The sequence below is a fragment of the Hemiscyllium ocellatum genome, chromosome 4 (genome assembly GCF_020745735.1).
Source record: "Hemiscyllium ocellatum isolate sHemOce1 chromosome 4, sHemOce1.pat.X.cur, whole genome shotgun sequence".
NCBI lineage: Eukaryota > Metazoa > Chordata > Chondrichthyes > Orectolobiformes > Hemiscylliidae > Hemiscyllium > Hemiscyllium ocellatum.
This window is the reverse complement of record NC_083404.1, coordinates 3,567,659-3,588,256: the sequence shown is the minus strand read 5'-3', so window position 1 is coordinate 3,588,256 and position 20,598 is coordinate 3,567,659. Positions and strand designations below refer to the sequence as shown.

General features: G+C 39.4%; 1 protein-coding gene across 11 annotated transcripts in view; it reads left to right on the top strand.

Annotated features, from left to right (window-relative positions):
* unm_hu7910 (un-named hu7910) overlaps window positions 1–20,598 on the top strand; it is a 214,075-nt gene that overhangs the window by 128,026 nt on the left and 65,451 nt on the right. For all 11 annotated transcript variants that reach the window (XM_060822659.1, XM_060822653.1, XM_060822658.1 and 8 more), the window contains one exon: window positions 19,481–19,519. In XM_060822659.1, coding sequence (XP_060678642.1) covers window positions 19,481–19,519 — 39 coding nt within the window. The remainder of the gene's footprint in view (window positions 1–19,480; window positions 19,520–20,598) is intronic.

The window sequence follows — 20,598 nt, the reverse complement described above, 5'->3', positions numbered from 1 at the left end:
GTATTGTCATTAACAATAGTTACATAATAACTTTCACTTTTGTATGTGTATATTGTGAATTTAAGTACATAAGAAATTAGCGCATAAACCAATTATTCATGTCTGTCTGAGAATTATGAAGTATTAATAGCAAATGCTTTCAGTTTACTTTGGTTTAGATGCATGTTTATTTTTTGTTAACTTTCAAATAACCAGAGACCCGCAATAACCTTTATGAGGATTTTAGAATTTGGGAAAGTGTTTTGAACGAGGAGAAAGTGAGGTCTGCAGATGCTGGAGATCAGAGCTGAAAATGTTTTGCTGGAAATGCGCAGCAGGTCAGGCAGCATCCAAGGAACTGGAAATTCGACGTTTCGGGCATTAGCCCTTCATCTGGAATGAGGAAAGTGTGTCCAGCAGGCTAAGACCTGCTGCGCTTTAACCAGCAACACATTTTCAGCAAAGTGTTTTGAACCACTGGAAAGAACAGCTGTAATTGTATTTACAAGTTATAACATCTTAAAGCACCCACTGAGCATTCAAACATAAGATGCACTGAGAATGAAGTATTTAAAGGATTCCGTCTTTACTGTTGTCTATGTCACGCATTCTTCAATCTAGGGAAAGTCAATTTATTATGTACCTCCTAGAAGTTGCAATGAAAGAACTAGGAAGAAATGGTACTGGTACGGATTGTCAAAATTTTTAAGCTGTTAAGTGTTAAACAGCTCAGAATCATTTTACCAAATCCATTTAATATTTATTATTTTATTCTTTGAATTTCCTTTGAACGCACTATAGCTGCATGTAATGCAAAACTTGCTGACAGTGGACATTTTTTTAAAATCATAAGACTTCTTTCAATGCCTAGCCCATTCAGAATTCTACAAAGATTACTCATGAGAACTTGAGAGATGTTGGCACATTGGTTTTGATGCTTCCCTCATGACTCTGTACCATAACCAATCAAATATGAGATTTAATTAGAATCCAAAGCACGCACATTGCAGGTTGGGTGATGCAATGCAAGATATAGGTCTAGAAAGGGTTTTGAACAGATATTGTGTGCATTGTGTCCAAAAAGGGAAACTGAAGTGTCTCAAACGTTTAGAGCTTAGGCTTTGTTGAAACAGTGCAGTGAAGTGCTGGTGTGAGTCATGCTTTCTCACATTGAATGTGTGAATTTCATGATGCCAGCCTTGCCAGCAGTGTGAGGCGAACAGATTGTGGCCTCCAGTAACCATCAAGATTTGTTGTGGAGGTGGGTGGAGCTCACATACTGAGTCCACACCAGTTTTAAAAGTAACTAAACTTCTCTGTTTGGTAGATCAGAGCCAAAAACAGGTGTAAGGCACCTAATGAACACTTATAACAACCTTGAAGAGTATTTTACTCAGCTACCCAGGGTAAGATAAGGACCCGTAGTGTTAGAGCCAAGATACTAGCATAGATAGAACATTGGCTGTCTGGCAGAGAGCAAAGAGCAGGGTTAAAAGGATCCTTCTCAGAATGGCAGCCAGTGACTAATGTTGTTCTGCAAGAGTCGATGTTGACACTCAACTTTTCACTTTATTCACTCATGATCTAGATGAAGGAACGGAGGGCATTCTGGCTAAATTTGCAGATGGAACAAAATGTAGATTGGGTAGTATTGAAGAGGCAGGGAGGCTACAGAAGGATTTGGACAGGTTAGAGTGGGCAAAGAAATGGTGTATGACGTAGGTCATGTGACGTCATGCATTTTGTTAGGAAGAATAGAGGCATTTTCTAAATGGAGAGAGAAATTCAGAAATATGAAGTCTGAAGGGACTTGAGTGTCCTGGTCCAGTTTTCTCTGAAGGTAAACTTGCAAGTTGAATCGGTCGTTAGGAAGGCAGATACAATGTTGGCATTTATTTCGAGAGGGCTAGAATATAAAAGCATGGATAAGATTAGAGTGGTGCTGGAAAAGCACAACAGGTCAGGCAGCATCTGAGCAGCAGGAAAATGGATGTTTTAGACAGGAGCCCTTCAGGAATTCCTGACCTGTTGTGCTTTTCCAGCACCACTCTAATCTTGTCTCTGATCTCCACATCTGCAGTACTCACTTTTGCCGATAAAAGCAGGGATGTATGTCTGAGGCTTTATAAGGCTCTGGTCAGACCACATTTAGAATATTGAGAGCAATTTTGGGCCCATACCTCAGGAAGGATGTACTGGCCCTGGAGCAGGTCCAGAGGAGGTTCATGAGAATGATCCCAGGAATGAAGGCTTAACATATTAGGAGCATTTAAGGACTTTGGGTCTATTCTCAATGGAATTTAGAAGTATGAGGGGATTTCTAATTGAAACTTAGAGTACTGAATGCCTGGACAGTATGGACGTTGGGAAGATGTTTTCATTAGCAGGAGAGACAAGGCTCAGTGGTTAGCACTGCTGTTTCACAGCGCCAGGGACCCGGGTTCGATTCCAGCCTTGAGCGACTGTCTGTGTGGAGTTTGCACATTCTCCCCATGTCTGCGTGGGTTTCCTCCCACAGTCCAAAGATGTACAGATTAGGTGAATTGGTCATGCTAAATTGCCCGTAGACTTAGGTGCATCAGTTAGGGGGAAATGGGTCTGAGTGGGTTATTCTTCAGAGGGTCGGTGTGGACTAGTTGGGCCGAAGGGCCTGTTTCCACACTGGGGAATCTAATATAATCATGACCCAAGAGCACAGCCTTAGAGTAAAGGGAAGACCTTTTTAGAACAGAGATGTAGAGGAACTTCTTCAGCCAGAGAGGGGTAAAGCTATGGAATTCATTGCCACAGAAGTCTGTGGAGGCCAGGTCATTGAGTGTAATTAAGACTGAGAAAGGTTTTTGTTGTCAAGGAGATCAAAGGTTACAGGGAGAAAACGAGTGAATGGGGTTAAGAACCTTATCAGCCATAATTGAGTGGTGGATTAGACTTGATGGGCTGAATGGCCTAATTTCTGCTCCTATGTCTTGTGGTCTACCTGAAAAATGAACTGAATAAATTTTGGGTTTAACACTTTTCAGATGAGTTTGAAACACAGGACATTGTTTATTGAAATTGGGCCTCATTGCAACCATTTTTTAAAATTCATTGTTGGGTTGTGCTCATCATGGGCTGGGCCAACGTTTGGTACTTGTCTGAATTGCATTTTGGAAAGTAGTGGTGAATCATCATCTTGGATCATTGCAGCCTCTTTTGTAGTGGCTTGGTACAACTGGGTGACTTGCTTGGCTTTTAAGAGCAATTCAGAATCAACCAATTTGCTGTGGGTCTGGAGTCATGTGGGCAGGTAGTGACAGAGCAATATTGTCACTGGATAATAAACCAGAAATCCAGGCCAATGCTGTGGAGACATGGGTTAGAGTGCCACCATGGGAGATAGTGAAATTTAATTGGAATTGAAAAGTAACCTGACCATAAATCAATTTTCATAGAAATGTCATAGGACAGAGTCTGTCACTTCCACTTGTTCTGGTTTGTGCGTGACTCCAAATAGCACGGTGAAGTGTTTGTCTCTTAACTGCCTTTTAAAAGGCTTATCAAGCCATCAATAAAACGTTCATCTCCAAGAGAATTCAACCATCTCGACCTCTAGTGGTTTGCCATCATTGAATCTCCCATTTTACCATCATGGATGTTACGTTTGACCAGAATCTGAAGAGCAGACTTGATCTTCTCTGGGAGTAACCCCTCACCTGACGATTCAATAGTTGTCCACCATCAACAAGACATATGTCAGATATATGATGGAATATTTCTCACTTGTCTGGATGAGTACAGTTCCAACAACAGTTGAAGCTCGATACCATCCAGAATAAAGCTCCGTCCACCACTTTTAGAATCTACTCCTTTCACTATTGACACCCTCTGGCAGCAGATAACAATATGCACTATGACAATTCGTCAGGGTTCCTTAGGCAGCACCTGTGATCTCTTCCATCTAGGCAGACAAGAGCAGCACATACATGGAAACACTTCTGACTTGTATCACTGTTTCTTTAGTGTCACTTGGTCAAAGTCCTGGAGCCTCCTCCCTAGTAGCATTGTGGGTCTACCTACATAAAATGGACTTCAGCAGGTCAAGAAGGCTGCTGACCACCCCCAGATGAAAGGCGATTAGGAATGAGCAATAAATGTTGCCCAATCAGTGAAGACCACAACCCATGAATTAATGAATAAAGTTTCTGATTTCCAGCATTAGCAGCTCTTTTTTAGTTTTTAATAAACAGAAATGTAGGTCAGACCAGGCAAGCATGGCAGATTTCCTTTCCTAAAAGGCAGAAGTGAACAAATAGGTGTTTACACAAATTGTTGGTCGATTCATAGTTACTATTACTGCAACAAACTTTTAATCCAAGATGCTATTCAATGATAGCTGCTGCTGGAGTTTGAGTTCAGTGGTAGAATTTGAACCCATGTTCGTGAGACATGAGCTTAGGCCTCTGGATGAGCTGTTTCAGTGACTTTGTCATTATGAAATCACCTCCCCAATTTCTTATCAAGAACGAAGAACTGCTGTTGATCACTTTGTCCTTTGAGCCTAATTGGAAATTTAACAAATTAACCTCAACTTCACCTCTCCTGATACTTGTTTTAAGAAAACATGTGGATTTTTCATATCATTGGCTGGTCCAGCATTTTTTGCCCATCCTTATTGCTCTTGAAGGTGTTGGTCAGCTGCTTTCTTGAACATCTGGTGTGTGTAGACCCACAATGCCCTTAGGGAGGGGATTCCAGGATTTTGATCCAGCGACACTGAAAGAATGGCAACATGTTTCTAAGTCAGGATGGTGAATTAGTTGGAGGGGATCTTGAAGGTGGTGTATTCCCATGTATCAGCTGCCCTTGACCTTCTAGATGGAAGTGCTCATGTGTTTGGAAGGTGCTGTCTGAGGATCTTTGAGTTTCTGCAATACATCTTGTAGATAGTACACACTGCTACTACTGAGCATCAATGGTGGAGGGAGTGGGTATAGTGCCTATAAAGAAGGCTCCTTTGGCACTGATTGTGTCAAGCTTCTTGAGTGTTGTTGGAACTGCTCCCATCCAAGCAAATGGGGAGTATTCAATCACACTTCTAACTTGTGCCTTATAGACAGACAGGCTTCGGGGAGTCAGGAGGTGAGTTACTTGTTATCCTGTGTCCTGGGTACACACTCAGCACCAATAGCTGTCTAAGTTAATGGTTTCCAAAGATTAACAATTGCTCAAGTGAAGATTTTTTTTTGTTTCCATTAGTCCTAAATGGCTGACCTTTTTTTTTGGATACTTTGGCCTCATGTTCTGCATTTCCTAGTGAGGTGAAAAATTGTTTCAGCATCTGTCCTGACAAGCCTCTTTAAAATTCTTCCTTATGTTTTCACAGGATTGCCTTGCATTTCTGTAAACCTCAAGGGATACCTTCTATCCCATTGTATTCTCTCTGGCACTTAACACCCTCTAGGTCCTTCGAAAAAATTTCAGATAGTGTTGAAATAGGCCACCCACAAGTTCAAACTGTGATTAAAGAAAACAAATTAATGGCTTAATGAGTGCTTGAGATGTGTACTACATAAGCAAACGCTGGATAAGGAAGCGGATTTGTTTGTTTTGTGTGTGTGTGTGTGTGTGTGTGTGTGTGTGTGTGTGTGTGTGTATACACGCCTTACAAGCCTCGCATGATATTAACAGAATATTTGTTTTTAAGATTTTGAAGAGGGGCAAATCTTTTATTTTTCCACAGGATGTGCTTGTCACTGGTAAGACCAGCATTTACTGTCATTCAGTAATTGTCCTTGGAAGTGAGTAGCATGTTAGACCATTTTAGAGTCAGGCACATTGTGCTACAGTAATAGGTCAGACGGGGTAAGGACAGCAAATTCGTCCCTGAAGAGCATTATTGAGCCGGATTGACTTTTAGAACAGCTTATTAGTTTCATGCTCACCATTATTGATACTAAGATTTTCATTATGGAGTTTTTTAAAACCGAATTCAGCATTTGTTTTGAATTTGTCTGAATCATTAGTCCAAGTCTTTGGATTGTCAGTCCAGAAGCATAAATAGCTATTCTCTCTCAAGACCATTAAACATTTTCAATCCTTTTAAAATAAAAAAAAAGCCTGTCTGGTTGCCCAGTATTTATTTCATAATCACTATCAGTGAAAGGATATCACTCAGATTGTGTAACTTGTGTGAGGCTTAAAAAAAGGAAAAAGTATGATGTTCTTTGATTTCCTCAATTTGGTTGTGCACAGGTCTGTATGTGCAAGATGGAACTACTTTTAGTACCTGAAGAGAACATCCTATAGGAGATGGGGAATGCATTCAAACCAGAAATAAAAACAAAGTATTAACAATACTCAGGTCTGGCAGCATTTGCTGAGAGAATTATTTCAATCTGCTCCTTCTATTGCTATTGGAATGCATTGACAATACTATAACACAACATCCTGAACCACAAGGTTCCTGATCATGGGTTAAAAACTGAGGAGCAATAAAAGTAAATGGCATGTCTAAGGTAAATAGAATGCCCAGAGCCTGAATTTCAATTAAAATAAATCGTGACCGATACCAGTTACCATATTGGGCTGAGGATTCTGGCTGCAGGTTTGGCCATCCATGGAGAGACTGCAGAAAAATACCAGTGGGCAAGATTTGAGTGAGAACAGAGCATTAAGGCGACTGTCATGCCCCTTGTGTTCTGTCTAATTACAAATGTAAACTTCAGTATTTTAACCAAATGATAATACTGCTAAAGGTCAGCCAAACCTCACGTGAAACCTAATTGAAAAGCAGAATATTATAGATGCAAAAATCTGAAATAAAAACAGAAAATGCTGCAAAAACCCAACAGGTCAAAGTGTTCTGGTGAAAGCTCAACAATCTGAAAAGTTAGCTATTTCTCTCTCCACAATTGCATACTGAGCAGCTGAATGTTGTCAGCATTTTCTGTGATTTTTCTAGAGAAGAAACAGCTGCTTGATTTCATTTTAAATGGCCTCAAAGCTACTCGATGGTACTCGTGCATTCTCCTGCACTTTCAGAATCTGTTGTCTCCTCTCTTCTCCACCTCTCTTCCCCTGCTGTCTTCCCCCTCCCTCCCCTCCTTCCCCTCTTTGCTCCCCCCTTTGTTCCTTCCTCTTTGCTCCCCCCTGCGCTTTGGTTTAGAAACAATTCCCCCTGATCGTTGATACTATAGTTTTTGTTGCTGGAGGTCAGTCATGTCAACCCCTGGACATTTCTACAAGATTTCTTCAGGTTAATGCCTTTTGGCCCAGTCAGTTTTAGCTGTTTATCAGTGAATTTCAATGCATCATGAGATCAGAAATGGGGGTGTTTGTTGCAGCGTAACTGACATGTCATTTGCAACTCCTGAGATCCTGAAGCTGTCTTTGTCGATATGCACTCAGATGTGAACAAAGTTCAAGCTTTGGCTGACAAGTAGCAAACTGCATGTGCACCATACAGTCAGCATGCAATGACTGTCTCCAGCAAGAGAGAATCTTGCCATCCACCTTTGACATCCAATGGCTTTACCATCATCGAATCATTCACTGCCAACATCCTGAGCATTACTATTGACCAGAAATCGAACTGAGCCAGTTTAAGAATACAGTGGCGGACTCTCTTTTTGTCATAGTGGTCAATACTTCTGGACCGAAAGTCCAGGTTTAAGACTTGCCTACCTCGGACATGTTGAGTCTTAACAAGTTGATTCAAAAATGTTTACAGATACTGTGATTGAAAGAGGAGATTGTGGACAGGAATTATGCAATAGGGGACACACCATCAGTTTTCCCATTGCTTTTCCATTACCTACAAGATACAAGTCAGGAATAGAATGGAATACCTTCTAGTTCCCTTTGTGTACAATTCTAACAACACTTGTAAAAAATTATTCTTTTTTTCTATATTTCTGTTTGTGGAATGAATTGGGAAAGGATTTCTTTTTTAAAAAAATAGATTATGGAATGGATAACTGCACATTTGAAGTGCAGGATACCTGAGGACACTCTTTGTAAATGTTGTTTACACAGCATTTTATTTAATCGTGAAGTGAGGGTAGTAAAGGAGAGCTAGAGATGAGTACATTGGGAGATTCAGACAGCAGTTAGTTGTTGACTGGTTTGTGGGATGCTGACCACTTGTCTATGAGCAAGACCATCTGTCCACCAACAGCAGTATGATTGGCTTCCAGGTAACCGAGCAGCTTGTGGGTGTGAATTTTTGGTCAGAAGCCATCAGACTTCTGGAGAGGAAGAAGCTGGCCTTTTCTCTGCAATAAAACTATCTCAAACCTGAAGAAAGCCAAATTCTGTTTCCCTCATCAGTTGCTGTAACCAATATGTCAGATTTGATTAGTGTGAGCTAGTCAACCCCTGCAAGCAAGTAAATGTAACTAGAGAAGAGAGATTGAGGAGCAGCAAGTCCTGACGAGCTAAAAAGAAAGGGGTGGGTTGCTGTCCAGAGGGCTGGTGTGGATTCAGTGGGCCAGATAGCCTGCTTGCGCACACATGGAGGGATTCTATGATTCAATATAGGTAGCTTAGAATAGATTTTTACATTGTGATACACCTGTGAAGTTATGGACATTTTATAACTTAAGAATCGCCATGTGAAATATAAACTGATTATGTGCAATATTTACAACTTGATTTTCACCCACTTGGATTTTCTTAATTGCTTGTCCATGACAAAAAACTTTCAGATTTTTATTAATAGCAATGTTTTTGTTCTTGGTACTAACCTGCAGCATCCAACATTACTCTTAGCATGAACTTAAATATTTTTAATATGATGAAATTCAACTGGAGTCATGAATAGAGCTTCCTATCTCCCACGGGATGAGGATGTATTTAAGAAACACAAAGCACTCTGGTTCAATCAGGTAGTATTTCTAGGATGTACATGTTGAATCTCATTGATATGGTTTTCCTTTTAGACAAGGAGAGAGAACTAAGCGTTGTTTTTAAGTATAGCAATATAATGTCCTCAGTTCAACTCCCCATAAGATTAGTGGGTTCTTAAATTTTTGATTTGTGCTTTAAGCACCTCACTGATTTACTTTTGCCAACGTATTTTTTTGTAAATGTGTATGCTGTTTGAAAAGCAAGTTGTGATCTATATCCAAAAGGTGATGCCGCTATGGAATAGCATTTTAGAGTGTCATTCTCTGTTAGAATGGGCTGTGTTTTCAGCTGCATGCAATTCTTTTGTCAAGCCAACTTTTGTTTCATCTCTATTTTATAGAAAGAGAAATTTTCTATTTTCTATTTTTCATCTTCTTATGTCTACTAATGAGAGAAACATGTAATTTACTTCCTTACAACTCTTGTACTCAACATAGTAGCAAAATGTGAGTTTGAAGTGTATTTTTGAGTACATTGTTTGCTACACTCAGCCAGTTTAAATGATCGATCATAATGTGCCTCATTTACGCTTGCTATATCGTGCATAGATACCAATTCTCTGCGAACAAAATCAGTATGTTTTATTGAATTGTCCAGAAGCTTGAAAAGCCTATAGTTCCCATTTGCTTTACCTTGGCTGATCTCCATGTCTCTATGAAAGGGAAGTGATGGGTTGCACGGAAACAGACACTTTAGTCTAACCCGTCCATGCCGATCAGATATCCCAACCCAATCTAGTCCCACCTGCCAGCACCCGGCCCATATCCTTCCAAACCCTTCCTATTGATATGCCGATCCAGATGCCTTTTAAATTTTGCAATTGTACCAGCCTCCACCACTCCGTCTGGTAGCTCATTCCATTCACATATGCTATGTGTGAAAAAGTTGCCCCTGAAGTCTCTCTTATATCTTTCCCCTCTCACCCTAAACCTATGCCCTCTAGATCTGGATGCCCCCACTCCTGGGAAGAGACTTTGTCTGTTTATCCTATCCATGTCCCTCATGATTTTATAGACCTCTATAAGGTCACCCCTCAGCCTCTGACGGCCCAGGGAAACAGTTCCAGCCTATTCAACCTCTCCCTATTATAGTTCAAATCCTCCAAGCCTGGCAACATGTAAATCTTTTCTGAACCCTTTCAAGTTTCACAACATCCTTCTGATAGGAAGAAGATCAGAATTGCATGCAGTATTCCAACAGTGGCCTAGCCAATATCCTGTACAGCCACAACATGACCTCCCAACACCTGTACTCAATACTCTGACCAATAAAGGAAAGTATACCAAACGCCACCTTCATTATCCTATCTACCTGCGACTCCACTTTCAAGGAGCTATGAACCTGTACTCCAAGGTCTCTTTGTTCAGCAACACTCCCTAGGACCTTACCATGAAATGTATAAGTCCTGCTAAGGTTTGCTTTTCCAAAATGCAGCACCTCGCATTTATCTGAATTAAAGTCCATCTGCCACTTCTCAGCCCATTTGGCCCATCTCGTCAAGATCCCATTGTGATGTGAGGTAACTTTCTTCGCTGTCCACTACACCTCCAATTTTGGTGTTATCTGCAAACTTACTAACTGTGCCTCTTATGCACCCATCCAAATCACTTATATAAATGACAAAAAGTAGTGGACCATTCTTTTCTCCACAATCTAATTTGTGATCATTAGAAATTTGGCATTGTTAAATTTCTGTTAATGAGTGCAAGACCAAATCCTTTGGTAATGTGTCTGTCCCCTTAACAATATTCAACTTACTGCTCCAGTGCACAGTTGCAACAGTATGTGGCATCTACAAGATGCACTGCACAAGTCACCGCAACTACTTCATGGCAGCTTGTAAATACATCAGCGTTACCACACACAGAACAGTGGTTGTAGATTCATAGGAGCCAGTACTTACAAGATACCTTCCAAGCTGCACACCCTCCTAGTTTCGGACTGTTGTTCCTAGATGAAGATATTAAATCCAGCATTGCTGTTGCCAGCAGTTCACGGCACCCGATGGAGTGCTGTGGTTCAAGGCAGCAGCACAAGCGGTTAGGAAAGAGTAACACGTGCTGGCTTTGCCAGCAATGTGCATAGTCATGAAATAATCTTTTTAAGATACTTGTTATTTGGAAGCTGAATGCAGAATGAGTAATAAGGTTTATATAAAAGTGTGCGCAATAGGCAATTTAGGTATCTTTTCAGTATAAAAACTAATTTGAAATGTGATTGAATTTTACTTAAAATTCAGATTTATATACAGTGTGACAGGATCCATCAACATATCAGTGACATACCTTTAACCAAAATCTGTAAGCAAATGAAAATAGGAATCAGCGTCTCCTAACCTATTGTAATTATTTCTGTGCTGATCATGTTTTGAATTATTAGAATAAATCCGATGGAAACACAGGTACATGATTTCACTTTTTTCCTCTAACCGTCCATTCAAATTCAAATTGAACTATTCATTGAAATCGTTCTGGGAAGTACACCAGCTTCCTTTCCTCTATCTCTAGATTGGCATTTTCATAAATTTTATCCACATCATGTGAATAACAAGGAAATAAGAGCAAACTATACCTGATTGCCAAGATATTACTCCTGCCTTTTGAGTATAGCAGTTGGGATGTTATGGTGAGGTTGTACAGAGTGTTGGTGAGACCTCTTCTAGAATACTTTGTCCACTTCTGCTTGCCCAGTTATAAGAAGGATATTGTTAAGCTGGAAAGAATTCAGAAGAGAGTTACCAGGATGTTACCAGGAATGGAGGGTTTGTGTTACAAGGAGAGGCTGGAAAGGCTGGGACTGTTTTCCCTGCAGTGTAGGAGATTGAGGGGTGACCTTAGAAGTATATAAAGTTATGAGGGGCATGGATAAGGGGAAAGATATATAAAAGGGAACTGAATGGCAACGTCTTCACACAGAGGGTGGTGTTGATGTGGAATAAACTGCCAGAGGAAGTGGTAGAAGTGGGTATAGTTACAACATTTAAAAGGCATTTGGGCAGGTACCTAAATAGGAAATGTTTAGAAGGATATGGGCCAAACATTGGCAAATGAGACCAGTTTAGTTTGGGAAATTTGATCAACGTGGACAAACTGGAAGAAAGGGTCTGCTTCTGGGCTGTCTAACTCTTTGACTCTATAAGTAGTTTGAGGACCTATATGAACATGGTGACAAGTCATAATTGCACAGTTTAATGACCAAGCTGCAACTTTGCAAACATAAGGTTCAAAGGTGACTAGTGCTCTCCTCACCACAGTTCAAATGCCGTCATTTTCTGGGAGGTCACTAATTTAGTGCGTGCATTTATCTTGTTCCAAGATATGGACATTGTCCTGAACTGTGTGGCTTATCTTTCACTGACATTAATATTTGTGTACTTGTATCTCTCACTTAGTATTGCTTCAACATATTGATGTGACCCAGACAATTCTTTTTCTCATGATGCGGCATGTCAACCAAATAATTTACTTTTCATTCCCTTTGGCTATTCTTTGTGGAATGTTGAACTGTGCTTTGCACAGATCACATTCTAAGGCAGTTATACTAATATATCATCCCCAAATTGAAATGTGGTGATTTTGGTGTACTTTTTCATGGTTGTTTGTAAAGGTCTTGGGTGTACCTGAGCTACTTGTTGACTCTTGTGAACTGCTCCTGGAACAGAGACACCATTTAAGATTCATCCCTCTGTCCCAAAAACTTCTATTGGATTTGTTTCTTAAATCATGTCCATTACCCAGTTCAGCAGGGTTCCTGTTGGAAGGAATGGTAGATTCCTTCCATGCGACTCTAATACCAAACAAAATCCATTCCTTTGTCCCATGGCAGTGTGTCCTGGTTGTCACTTTGAGTGTTAGATGGTGCTGTTGTAATGCCTCTTGAACATACAGTTTACAAATTACAGGAGTATTACTAATGTACACCGAGACTGCTAACATACGTATGTGAAAAATTTTAGACATAACATAGGAGCCTCAATCTGATTGGATCACAGTCAGTTGTGTGAAGAGCTTGGTTAGCTTCTCAACAGTACTTGGCGGAAATTATTCTTGAGGGATGTATCAATCTCTATAATAGTATAGATATTTAAAATATTGTTCCAATGGATAAGGACTTTGGGCAGGGCAATGAGGGTTAGTGCTAATGCTGACCCAGTTAGCAATGTGATGTTGAGATGCCTCTGAATCATTATAGTCCTGGTGGAGGTGGGTTTAGGGGCACTTGCATTGCTGTTCAGAAGGGAGTTCCAGGATTTCAACGTGGTGACGTAGATTCAAGTCAGGATAGTGTGTGGCCTGGAAGGGAACTTGCAGGTGATGGTGTTCCCATGCATTTGCTGTGCTCATCCTTTTAGATGGTAGAGGTTGTGGTTTTGGAAAGGGCTATCAAAAGAACCTTAGCATGTTACTGCAGTGCATGCTGTGGATGCTACGCAGTGCTACCATTGTGCATTAGTTGTGAAGGCGATGCATATTAAAGCTGCTGATAGTGTACTATTGTCCTCTTATTTTTGGTTAAAGTCCCAAACAGTTAACCAACATCCCACTAATGGTTTGCCAAAACAGGTATGGAATGAGGTATTGGTTTGATTGCACATTACAGTTTTCCCATAATCTGGCATGTGGTGTGTTTTAGAAAGCTGCACCATGTCTTTGTGAACTCCAGGCCAGTAAAAATGCCAACTCATGGATGTTTGGGTTTTCTGAATGCCTCTATAAAGCCGGCCATAGGAACTTCACAGGCTAGTGGTGATATCTTCTGATTTCTGAGTGGCTCAAGTTTCTGGTGAATTGGAATCCATTCTTCATCTGTGGTAAGCCACTGCTTTTTGTTCTAACATCTAACTATAAGCACATCATCATTCTTCACAGGTGTGCTTTAGACAATTCCTTTAAAAAATCGTAATCCAGCCCAGGATGCTGCTCAAACCCACTTGTATCAAAGGGGCCATTTGATATTAGGCTTTACTATAGTGCACAGAAAACCTCTCCCCTTTTCTTTCAATTATTAGCCCATTTTAAAATACTTGTCTAATTTTAAGTTAGCCTGGACTAGCCCTCAGTTTTATGCTACAGTCATGGTTAGAAAAGTGCAATGCCACTTTGCCAGTTCTTACCACTTCACTGGTCAAAGCCTAAATGCTTTACCCAGTTACTGATATAACCAATTGTACCTCATCTATATTAGGTCTAGAATTTTTTTAAAAATCATAAGCAAGACTTTAATAATTAACAAAAATATTGGTTTATTGTAAAACAGACTTTATTTGATTCACACCTATGTTAAAGAACACACAGTTGCAAGGATGATAGTATAAATATTGAGAACAGCTGGGTCAGTGTTTCAGTTATTGCACTGGATCCTCAAAAGGATTTTCTCAGAAAAGCAGAGGATTAGCTGGGTAGCTGCTGTCTCTCTCCCAGTAGACTGAAACCCAGCTGAATTCCAAACAATATCCAAAACAAGGACTGACTCCTGACAGCGAGAAAACTAAGCAATTCTAGTCAATACATCGAAGCTGTTAACTTAAGCCATGTGACCTCCAAGGAGCATCTTTCCACAAATACACCCAATGCCCTTTAATGGCCCCCTTTTTAACAAAGATTGCAGGTCCAGGTATCTTTTCGGTCTTTTCAAATGAACCACTGACCATAATCCATTAAACACAAATCCTCAAAGTAATGAAGTTCCTTCATCACTGCTGCTTGTTTTTGAGGGCTGGTTACCTCCGGTGGTGAGATGGCTTTAGTATGTTTGAATGAAGCTACCAGCACAGGTGCACTCCACATTGGTGGCACTTGCTCACAATATCCCATTTTGTGCAGTAGTCCTCCTTGATCCACATTATAATCAGTTTGTCTCTGTCTAATGGAGGTGGAGGCACCTGGTGTTTTGTGGACTATAGCAAATTACCTTTTTTTTTCATCTGTAGCTATATTTCCCAGTTGCTATATTAGGATTTCTGTGTCTGAGTCAACAGTCCAGGCTTGTGGATTTTAGTTGAGTAACCTAACCATTTCACCTTTTCTTCCCCAGTTCAGGTAATCTTTTTTTTTTGCTGGTTAATTTTTGTCAACTCTCCCATGACACTTCCTCCAACCAAGGGCCAACTTCCTCATTTTGGGCCACGAATTCTGGACAAAGGAGTCACATTGAGTGTGCAGCAAGTATGCCAGCAAATGTCTCACTGAGGTTTGACTGTCCTCTACAAATAAAACATTCCACCTTTCTCTGTTGTATACTTTTGTTTTCTGATCAGGCAGTTCTTCGCCATAACATTAGGTAGCAAGGAACATTCAGCAACAGCAGTTTAGCACTTTTATGTGCAACCTGTCTTTAAAACTACTGCACTGATTTTATTAGCTCTAACACATATTAAACCATGTGACCCTTTGAATTCTATTTAAATATGAAGCATTTTAGGCCCATTTTCCACTACTTTGGTTTTTAAGGTATTTCTGTGTGACCCATTCTAGGCTCTTCTGGCATTAATAGTTTAAGGGTAGCCATTTAATGGTGGAAGTTTGGTAACTGTTGGGTAATTTGACAAAAAGCTGTCTGGTTAACAGAGTTTTGTTAGGATTACTTATAGTTGAATTTAGTGATTGATAAGATGTCAAGTATCTCTGCAAACACAAGTTTTATAGATAAATGTAAAGAGGTCATGATTATAACCTGTCGGAGATCTGATGCAATGTAGTGAAGTTCTTTGCGTGATGGCTGTTTACCTGAGCCTATTCTTTCTTTACTATATTCCTTCCATTCGAAGAAAACAAAACCTCTGCTTTAAATGATGTGTAACTGTACCTGATGAAGTGCTATTTTACAGCAGTGACCTGCAAGGTGATGGGTACAGTCAGCGACTCTATCTGATCCTCCAAGTGGATTAAGTAAATATAAGTCCAAGACAACTTAGTCATTGAGAATTTAAAATCACAGAGCATCTTGCAGAATTCATGACAAAATAACAGTATCTAAAGGTGCTGATCAATTATAATTGTCAGTCAATTCCACTATTGTCTGCCTGGACTTTTAATTAGAAATTTGTATTGTTTTACAGATCTTTAAATCATCACAAAGACTTCAAAACATTTGGACCAGGCCACTCTACATTCCACTATTAGTTATTTCTTTAAGTTTTGCTTTTGGTTTTAAAGCAGTCTGTCAATTAGTGTGTGACCTCTAGGGTTGAAGATCATGTGATGAAACACCCTAAAAGATAATGTGGAATATCTTTCCATTAGTACATTTTTTATTTTAAAGTTACATGTGTGTGTATTTTTAAGAAAAATAAGAATTTTAGATCCAGTGTGCTTTTATGAGTTCTGTAGGATGCAGTGCAAAGGTTCTTATTAAAACAAAACCTAATCACGTAACACTAATGACCTGAGGTGGTAGATATTCAATAGAAGTGTTATCAGTCTGTGTTCTCATACAACGTCTGCTCTCAAAACTGATGCGTTACTTTACACAAAGCTTAATATATACATTGAAATGAAAGAGTTAACAATGTCTAAATGGATTATTTTTAATAAATCAGTATCCGAGTAGACTGTATTGAGTAGTTGCAGCAAATTTAAAGATTCTATTTGAACAAAATGTAACTGTTTAGCCAAAGGATGGTGCAGATGTAAACACTGTTCATGTTATTTTTTGGGAGAGAAAGAATTTAATTTTTTTAAAAAATAATTGAGTGTAAATTCAGCCTGAGTGCTATCTGAACCTATTGTGTGAAAAGCTAAGTGAACCTTACCGAATTGTGAAGAGCATATACTCAGATTAGCACTGGTGCTTTATATGTGGTGGTTACAAATGGCAGGGAGATTTTAACTAACGCTATTTTCACTAAGAGTTATTTTTCAGAGCCAAACTAAGTTTCCCATTATAAATGTGATAGTTTTTGGTCAGAATTAACAATAAAACCTTTCAACTGATGTTGGTACCTGCATATTTGCCTTGTAAATAGCCTTATGAAAACGGACAAAATTAATGCTAATGTATGGTACTTCTATTTTTATTGAAGGCAATGTATTAAGTTTAAAAAGCCATAAAGTTTGGAGGAGTGAGATAATTAGAGACGTGTTAGCTCCAAATTGGGAGAAGTTGCTAATCTGCCATGTTTGAAAAGGATTTGAATAGCCTCTTATGTTTTCATTCTGGTCAAGGATCTTGTATAGCTGACTTGACAGTCAAAAGTTTACATGTGTATTAACTGACTTTAAGCTGGTAGTTCTCAACTTGTCAAAAGCCATGCTGACATAAAGGAATATTTTGCATTTGGATTTGATGTAATTTTATTCTATTGCATAAAGTGTAGGTGGAAACCTGTTTACTGTAACAATGACAATGTGACTTTGGATATGTCATTTGTCAGCAATAAAACTTCCACGAATTACCTATGTGAGTCTTTGTTTTTATTTCTTTGTAAATGCAGTCATGTTCATTGACTATTAAACAGAGGAATAGCCATTTTAGTATTCCTAAAAAATATTTTCAATCAGTAAAATGTAAGCTCAGCCCCACCCCACTACAACCCTACATGTAAAAGAAAAAAAATCTTGTAGAACCTAAACTGCTTACTCAAATTTATCATCAATGGTTTTGTGGTGTTTGATGCTTTCAGTTCATATTTTACACTTCAGGAGGAACCATCACATTGAATAAGTAAATGGTATATATCAAAATTAATAAGTAACTGGAGTGCTTTCACATGATCTGAAACAAAAACAAATTGCTGGGAGAATCTCAGCAGCTCTGACTGTATCTGTGGAAAGAAAGCAGAGTTAACATTTCAAGTCCAGTGACTCTCCTTCAGAACTGGTACAGCTGGGGAAAGGTATTTATGCTGATGAGTTGAGGGGAAGTGTGTGTGTGTGTCTGTGTAGATGGTGGTTTATTGGCAGGGAAAAGGAATGACCAAAGAGGTGGAGATGGAGCCCACAGGAAGAAATCAACTTAGTCAGGCAAAAGGGTTGTTGATTTTTAAGCCAGGGAAGGTGAAAAACTGATAATAGGGACAATGAGTAGGTGAAAATGTGTTGGTTTGTGCTGAAAATATCCCTCCTCATGATGTGGTTTGGGTTGGGGGAAGGGCTTAGACGGAGGTATTCAGCTTCTAAAATGATTACACTCAATAATGAGTCCTGAGGCTGCAGAATCCCCAAGTGAGATGCTGTTCTTCTAGCTTGTACGGAGGTTTGCTGGAGTACTGCAGCAAGCCAAATGCTGCCAGACCTGCTGAGTTTCTTCAGAAATCCTCTCTTTATTTCAGGTTTCCAGCATCCACAGTTTTGCTTTATTTTAGGTTTATGAATAGGAAAGGTTTAGTGGGAGATGGGCCAAATGCTGGCATTTAGGACTAGATCAATTTGGGATATCTGGTCGGCATGGATGGGTTGGACTGAAGGGTCTGTTTCTGTGCTGTACATCTCTATGACTCTAATGATATCACATGATGTTTGCTGATCAGTCCTGATGATTATACACATTTCACCAAGTCTTCCTTTCATCAGGTTTAAAGTAAAACACTCATTGAGCTGACCAGCTTTTAAATGTTTGTGTAACTAAATACTTTCTATTTCCTAATCTTTGTAACCATGAAGCTTTCAATTCAAGCATTACCAATGTTGTGCTCAGCAACTGGAATCATTCTCCTTCCACCTCTATATCGCTGCTACTGTTTTGTTTGCAGAGGAAAATGAAAGAAATCTGCCATAAATTTATATTCCATATTTCAGAGTAAATTGCCCTTGTCTGTATTCTAACTAGATTTTAGAATGTTATCAGAAGTCATAGTTGTGTGAGAGGTGCCAGTGTTCTTTTTTTTTAAAAAAAAGCTAATTTGCTTTAAAATCTCAATATAATTATTTGCACGTCACTCCTTACCCTAAATGTATGGTTATGATTTGTCTGTCAAATGTCAGCATTTTTTGGGCCCTAAAATTCCAAGTTTTTGCATTTCAAAAACATACAATAGCGAGTTTTGAAAAGATTTGTAGCTCAAGTTGTGGTTCTGGATATAGGTTTGCTCACTGAGCTGGAAGGTTCATTTTCAGACATTTCAATACTATACTAGGTGCCATCTTCACTGAGCCTCTGAATGAAGCACTGGTGGTGTAGCCCGCTTTCTATTTTTGTTTCCTTGGGTCGATGATGTCATTTCCTGCAGTGACATCATTTTCTATCATGACTCACTAATATCCTTACATACGAGGAAAGACACCACTTCGACTGGGACAACACATCCATCCTCGGACAAGCCAAACAGAGAGATGCACAAGAGTTCCTAGAAGCATGGCATTCCAACCGGAACTCTATCAACAAACACATTGATTTGGATCCCATTTACACCTCCTGAGAAAAAGAATAGGAAATGGCATCACAGAAAACGACATCACCAATCTAAGGAAACTCAAAAATATAAATAGAAAGTGGGCTACACCACCAGTGCTTCGTTCAGAGGCTCACTGAAGATGTTACCTAGTATGGTGAAGAAACGTCTGAAAATGAACTGTCCAGCTCAGCGAGCAAACCTACATCCAGAACATTATACAATAATCTGCATGAGCACTAAACTGTTGAATTTCCTTAACCAACAAAATTTATTGTAATCTTCCAGACAAAACATCTGACTCTGAATTAAAGAAGGAAAAGAAAGGTAAGCGCCATCTTGTGTTTAACTGCTTATGGTAACAATCATTCAGCAACAGTTGTTGAGGACATTGAAAATATACATTTCAGATATCATGAAGGTGCCAGAGTTAGGTCTTTATATTGTGTTGTTTCAATTTGATTTGATCTGGTTGAGTGAGGTGATTCAGTACTACTTGATTGGTAAAGATCAAATATTGGAGCAACAAGTAGAAAGCTGTACTCAGAATTAACTCTGGATTGACCAGGTTGCACTGAAACGTGTTGACTGCTCATAGTATCTTTGTCATCATAGAGCTACTTGCTCACATGGAGGAAAACTTGGGCTGAAATAGGTTTGTCCCTGTTTCAGTTTCTCTGGATACATGTAACATTAAGTGGACTGCCTTAATCTAAACAGGAAAATTTGTATTTCCTAATTGCCATTTTCGCAATGCTTGAGAGATTTAAAACAGATGTAGGTTGAGTCGTTGATACAATCTATGTCTCTCTTTTGCAAACATGGTTTGTGGTGAATAACTTAATTGAAATGGGAGTTTAGTCAGTGATGGATGATCTGAAGTGGAAAGCATTTCACACTAGATGGCACTGCAAATTAATAAATAACTGATGCCTGTTTTATGGCTGATGTGTAAAATTGTGTGGTGAGTGTGAGGAAAACTGTGGAACTATCGAATGGGCTGCTTCTGACCCTTTGCCTACAACAATAAGCTCAATTTTGGGACTTCAGCCAAATGTGTGGCATTTATACTTAGATGACCAGAAATATTGCAGAGCTTAATCAGCAATTTCAAACACAGCTCCTCAACTCTGACCCAAGCCAACTGTTTTTCAATGACCCCTTACCAAATCCATTCCAACCACTAAATCACTTCACACCTTGACCCACTATTCCCCCCCCCCCCCCCGGCCCCCATTTAACATACACCTAAATTTAATGCATTTGTAAAAATGCCAATAGATTGTTGTGTGGGAATATTTTTGAGTGGCTTTTTACATTTTCTGTTAAGTATTATGGGAAATTATTTATACCTTTTTAGAAGGAAAACCAGTCACTGTAAAACGTCTAACAGTTCCATCAGAACA